We start from the raw sequence: 7,195 nt of genomic DNA on the forward strand, positions 1-7,195 counted from the left end.
TTGGGTTTAACTTCATCTTCGCTTTGACTATCGTCTGGAAAGTTTCTTCCACATCGCGAAGCAGTGCTTCTTCATTGCGGCTCTTAATTACCATGTCATCGACATAGACTTTGATGTTCCTACCTATTTGGTCAGCGAATACTTTGTCCATGAGCCTTTGGTAAGTATCACCTGCGTTTTTGAGTACAAATGACATTTTCTGGTAGCAGAAGGTCCTTTTTCGGTGTAGAAGGCAGTTTTTGCTTCGTCCTCTCGTTTCATCTGTACTTGATGGTAACCCTTGTATGCGTCGAGGAAACATTTGAGCTGAAAACCTTCGAGCGATTGGACCTTCTGATCATTCTCTGGGAGAGGATAACAATCCTTTGGGCAGGCGTTGTTAAGGTCCGAGTAATCGATACACATTCGCCATGACCCATTGGCTTTCTTTACCATAACAGGATTAGCTATCCATGTTGGGAACATTACTTCCGTGAGTATGCCGACGTTCACTAGATCGGCCAATTCTGCATTTATCGCGTTGTTTCGTTCTGCTGCCTGGCGTCTCTTTTTTTGTTTAACCGGGGTGCTTTTGGGCGTGACATTGAGGTTGTGTTCTATGATCTGTCGATCAACGCCTGTCAGATCTGTTGGTTTCCAGGAGAAAACGGTGGAGTATTGCTTCAGGAGTGCTACTAGTTGTGCCATGGTCTCGTCTGGTAGGTGAACGTCGATTCACACTAGCTGTTCTGGATATTCCATGTTTATCTGGTGTTGTTCGGTGGAACATCCCTCCTTGGACTTCGTTGATGCGTGTACGAGCTACGGGGCGGCAATGATCTGGTGGCAATGTTGTGCTCTGACATTTTTGGTGAGGACCGTCGCTGATCCCTGACGTGTGCTAAATTTAAATATGTCGTGGATCGTCGATGGTTCAAGGTGTAGTAAGGAGATTGCCGATCGTCCGAGCAGAATATTGTGTTCTGCTAGATACTGGATCACAGAGAATTCGATCATTCTTGTGACTCGGTCTTTCTCATCGTGACTGACCAATTTTAAGGGCAACCGAATATTGCGTAATGGACACAAGCTGTGCCCAGTGAATCCGACCAATGGTCCATCGGTTGGGGGCTGTAGCCCCTCCTTCCATGTGTCTAGTAGTTGTCGGAAACAATGCTCATGGAGTATATCGGAGCAACTACCATTTTTGATGTATATTCGATGAACCTTCGTGTTACGAATGAACCCATATATGAGGAGTGGGTCTCACGAATCCCAGTTCAGTGGTCTAGGATCATTGCTCAAGAAAATAATATTGAGTAAGTTTCTCGAGAGCGCCTCAATCTCGTCTTCTACGTAATGACGTGTGCTCCTCTTATGAGAGTTAGAGATGGTGATCACCTGTTTGCCGTCATATGGATTTGTCTGCGACAGATCGGGATGCAATATCACCATCTGAGGCAGCGGAACGTCCGATGGCGGTTGCCGGGAACTGCTCTGGAGTACTGGTTCTGTTATTTCTGTCGCAATTGGCGGGACCTGTTCCATTAGCACCTGTATTGGGGCCTATGTTTTATTCTCGCGATGATGGTTGTTGTTGAACGTCACCGGTATTTTGAACGGGTCTTCTACTACTGTCCCGATGATGTTGGGTGTAGATTCCCTTTTTGCAAAGAACTAGCATCGTCTATTGGCAGTATCACTCTGAGGATACGTCCGGATGGCGCCAAATGTTGTGACATGTTCAACAAGGGCGTGGATTCCGGAAGATGGATCTGCCTTGAGAGTTTTCCTGAGATGACAACAGAAACAAGAATCGTTAAAGGACGTCCGGGTGTTCTCCCGGGACGTCGCTCCGACGATCAAGTTAGTTTTCTGAGAGAGGTAATTTTAGGGTAAAGTTTTCGAGAGAGAATATGGATCCCTTCCTTGAGGTGGAAGAGATCCTTAAATATCTGCCTCTAATGGATCGTGGGGACCTCCTCCGATCAGCGTGAAACGTGGTTTCCTCTGACTGGAAGGATCACGCCCACGATGGCTAACTATCGGGTAACATCTGGGCGTCACCTAAGCTCTCTGTCACGTCCTGATTGGTCGTGAGTGAATGAGAAGATTGTAGGGATATTCGTCCCTCGTGGAGGGAAACGAACTGCCGCCCTGGTGTTAGACTGCCTTGGCCAAGGCCGAGCCGTGGCCAAAGTCCTGACGAGATAACGTCTCGTTTATGATGTTTGTTACATTTAACGAGGCCATTTATGGTAACGTTAGCAATATATATATATATATATATATATATATATATATATATATATATATATATATATACACACACATTCACACATACACATAGACACATACCCAAATATATACATAGATACATATACATAAATTTATGCAATTAATGCCCGTGGAGGAGAAAATGGAGAAATCATCATTTTCGTCTGCAACCCCATGTTTTATGCATAAATTTTGTGTTTAGGAAAATAGTTCTTCATTTAGAAAAGCAATTTGGTAGAACTTGAAATATTTGTGGTGTGTGGATCTATATATGTATTTCTTTTAAGTTATAGTTCGCGTCATTATGCGGCTTTAGCCTGTGATTGGAAATGCAATGATGACATCTGTTATTGGACATGCAATTATGTGGGTTTTGCCTAGAAATAATAATAATAATAATAATAATAATAATAATAATAATAATAATAATAATAATAATAATCATGGAAATATAATAATAATAATAATAATAGAAAGAAAATCGGTAATGTATAAAAAGTATTAAGTATCTTATTAGCGGACGTGGCATGCCCGACCTGATGGTAAAGAGGTTGTCATGGTAATATGGTAGACGCGAGTTCGAATCCTCCCCCAACTATTTTTCATTTTTAATTTGTAATGTTTAGCGACGGATTTGTGACGGAAAATAAATAAATTAATCTTTTTCTTAGATCCGTAGCAATTCCTTCGGTATTTACCGACAGATTTCCGACGAATTCTGCTTCCGTCGGTATTCTGTAGGTATTCCGTCACAATCACATCTGTAATTTAGGGCATTGCTTTCTGTCGGTATTCCGTCCGTATTTTCCGACAGAATATTTTCGTAGGTATTTTGAGATTTTCTATTAGTGGTTATGCCCCACTATTTGTAATAAAACACATATACATACATATTATGAACAAAGAAGCAAATATTTCTAGATACTATCAGTAACTTCACCTAGAGATGCGTGCAGATTCGTGGCATCACCAAAGGATTCGAATCAGCTGCATATTCTGACGCCTTTTGGAACCGACTTCTGCCACCGGATTATCAGGAAATCGTTGCGAGGGCAGTTTCTTTGCTGGATTTTGTCTCTAAACAACAACTATACTTCTGCTTATCGGACTCACATATCCTCCTGGATCGTGGCTATCTGGTAAATCGATCATGCTTTCGATAACCTCTTTCGTTCTTCCTTGTTAAATATGTCTATATAATATTTCGATCTTTGTGCCTAATTGTTGTAATAATGAAGACTTGTCAAAATTCAACTATTGACCGTAGAAAATTTTTAAATCCAATAATACCATGCAACATGAGGATCGAGAATGATTTTTTTCACCAATATAATTATTTAACAACACTTCTACTAACTAAGATTTGGTCTCACTCCGATAAATAGAGCTTCCAGCTAGATATGGAGAATGGGAAAAAGTGCTATATGTTGGGCACAAAGGAACTATTAATTGAATGGAAAGATGAACCTCAGTACTGGGAATGGGGACATACACTTAAATCAAGGTGTCTCTTGTCCCTTTTAGGGTCATTTTTATGCAATAACAAACATACAATAAAAGTTATAATGTATTTGGGATCCATCATACTTGAAAGACATTCGATATCCAAAATAGCCTTAACTAGCTACATATGGTCCAATCTCCTATATATACATATAATTATGATCGAACTAGACATATGTTTCCATTTGTGTAGGTTTCCGGACGTTTGTATACTTAAAAACGTATGTTGGTTTACCATCCGTGGCAAAATAAAATTTGTAATGCTTTCACCATACACTACATATGTAGCATACTATGTCTTTCGAACTACTAGCAATTCCATAGGACTTTTTGTGCCAGCTAAAACAACGGTGATTTTTGGTGGGGTAAAAATAGAGACCGAAAATGTGTATCTTCAAAGACCAAAGGCTAGTGAAATATGGCAAGAAAATGATATGTTTCCTTTTAGGAGAAAGGATGGGTAGATGGAGATCAAGTTGGGAGAATTTTAGTACAATAAAGGAGATGTTGGTGAGGTTGAGATGGCATTTGAGGAGGTTAAGAGTTTAAACTGGAAGAGTGGTCTTATCGTGGAGGGCTTTAAGCTTCGGCCTAAATCTAACAATCAACATTCCCCATTTGTAAAACACGCATACACACAAACAGAGGGAGAGAGAGATGCTCAATGAAGCATCCAGTCTCTTCGAGTTGCCAGAAGGTTTTCTGTCGGGAGTACTATCGCTATCTTCTGTATGGAATATATTACGAAATTGTATGAAAATAAACAAAATAAGAAATTGTTGAGGCTTGTGTTTACCATACTGTCCCTAAAACAAATTCGTCCGCAATCAGACATTTGTTTCCCTCCCTGGATACAAGAGCTAGAAGTGAATATTATACACCGCCCAAACCTAGCATAGCCCGAATTAATTATACCTTGAATGTAGCAAGAAAGCACAAAAAAAAGTTGAAGATGAGAGGTTTCTTTAGCATTTTTTCTTTCTCATTCTATCTCATAGAGTGCAATATGTATACTAAGACAAAGATATAACCGATATATTATCTTAAAGTATGTAACAGACCAATTTGATGACTTTCATTAACAATGAAATTAATACCATGTTTAACGCAAGTTTTGTAATTGAAAACCTAATAAATTTTTAGTAATGAAAAATAAATATCTGCTAAAAATCCCTTAAACTTTTTGGTCGGCTAATGTAATTTATACTTGTAAGATCACTCACATACAAGTTCAGTGAACCCAACCCAATTTGGATTCTATACAATAGAGAGCCTTGATTCTGCACGTAAGTCTTAAATGGCTTAACCAAAAAGTCTTTCTACTTATAATCATACTTAATTTTACTTCTCTACTTATGCAGAATGGCTAAAAACGCAATTAATCTCTTTTCACAATTCATCCTAGTACCTCACTTTAATGATTCACTTTTGATTCATACAATGTCGCTTTTGGACGTGTAATATACCAAAACTAAGGTGTCATCGAGGAGAACATAAAAATATATTCGTTTAATCATTTTAATAATATTTAGTATTAATTCTGTGGTAAAAATGGGAATGAACCATTTTTGCAAATTAGTTAAACCAATTTTTCTAACAATCCCTCACATAAATGAAAATTTATCAAACATTTTAAAGCAACCTAGATAAAATCTAGCAGTTGAACCATGCATACGATATGTAGTTGTTACCCTTTGAACCTTCGATTGAGAGACATGTTTATGTTACTAACATACCAGTAGACTTGATGTCCTCAAATTGTTATGTCGTCTGTGTAAATAATCAACATGTTTCTCACAAGATTCTATATAACCTAGTTAGGTTCTTAGTGATGTGTGTGTTGTAGTCCTCGACACTTGCCTTGGTTCTACACAAGCTCGTAGGAATTGATCCCCCCTATAATTCCCTTTGAATCAAAATCTCACTTCTCTCTCACACATGTGATTCTAAAATAAAAATTAAAGCTAATGATCGATGATTTTCAAATTATCATAGACGACCTTAAGTTGAACCTGTATCACTGTATCTGTTAGGAATGGTTTGCAATTAGTTTGTCCCATTGAGCCTTGATCTACGGATCTCCGGTTACCTACATTGGGGCTTCCTTCGTAATAACTTTTTGATCTATGGGCTAGTTGGAATAGGCGTGTCCAATGTCATAACTCAATTGGACAAAATCAAAACTAAATTGGTATACCTTTATGGAATAAAAATAAAGTCCTTTTTGGGTTGCCCTAAAAAACTCGAAATAGCTAGAAATGGCTTTAGGAGAAAGATAAAATGATTTGTTAATTTATTATATGATCAATAAATTAATTAAAAGTAGTTAGAATTAATTAATTATTAATCATAATTCATCTGGAATTAATTCGGGATTTATTAAAATTAATTAAAGGTGTAGAGGTTGAATTGTAATTGTTCAATAATTGAACAAAAAGAAGCAATTCTTGAAGCTTCAAAGTTGACTTTATGAAGTCTTTTATGGTTTCTGGAATTTTCCTATAGATGATAATTATAAATGCCTTGAATAAATAAAATTTGATTATTTTATTATTCAAATAAGGGTTTATCCTGAAGATTCTTTTGCTATAAAAGTTGATGATAAGAGTTGGAAATGTTTATTTTGGAACATTTTGCTTCTAAAATCATATGATTATTGTTATTGTATCATGACAGCTCTTCATATTTTGAAATCAAATTTTGCACTAAAACTCGATAATTGTTTTTTTTCTTTTTGAAATCAACTTTTGGAATGGTATGATGCTTTTTTCTGGAATGTCTTTGTTTCTGAAATCATATTATTGTTGTTTAGTAGTGTGATAACTCTTCATGTATCTGATTTTGAGTAAAGTTGAGCAAGATTGTAACATCCCAAAAATCCAGGTAATTTTTCATTTTGTAAAGGAATCCAAAAACCATAGGTGTTTACAAAACATAATTTCCAAATGTCATAACCATGAATCAAGGTATCCCAAAATCAAAATCGCATAAAAATCCAGAAGATGTGCATGATCAATCCTTCGCCATGCCCCTATCCTCTGAAGTACTTGAAACCATAACGTTAGAGCTGTAAGCCAAAACTTAGTGAGTTCCCCCAAAGTACCATACACAACCAAACAGATAACAACACGCATATATGAGCCTTCATCCTGACTAGACCGCCTCGTAGGGTCTAAAGCCTATCTGGACCGCTTTCTGGGCCTTCGGCCTGATTGGACCGCCTCCCAGACCTTCAATCTCTCCGGACCACCCCTGGTATCTTGGCCTTCAGCATAAAGCAGGACTTCCTCTACCCCAGAAAACCATAACATGATTACATATACAATAACAATCAATAACTAGAAAACGTAGGAAATCATATGGACCTACCAGTCTAACAGATATCCAGTGAACACAGGTAATCAAACAGATCTAGTAGTCTATCATATAACCAACA

The 7,195-nt window shown here is 37.6% G+C and overlaps 1 protein-coding gene across 1 annotated transcript; it reads left to right on the plus strand.

Moving 5' to 3' along the window:
* Window positions 1–3,656: 3,656 nt before the first annotated feature.
* Window positions 3,657–4,427, plus strand: LOC145157791 (F-box protein At2g02240-like). The gene is given in 2 exon segments (XM_079076783.1): window positions 3,657–3,760; window positions 3,953–4,427. Coding segments are annotated over 2 exon segments (579 nt in total).
* The last annotated feature ends 2,768 nt before the right edge of the window (window positions 4,428–7,195 follow it).

Source organism: Lactuca virosa, chromosome 2 (genome assembly GCF_052849685.1).
Source record: "Lactuca virosa cultivar CGN04683 chromosome 2, Lactuca_virosa_CGN04683_v6, whole genome shotgun sequence".
In the NCBI taxonomy this organism is placed as follows: Eukaryota; Viridiplantae; Streptophyta; class Magnoliopsida; order Asterales; family Asteraceae; genus Lactuca; species Lactuca virosa.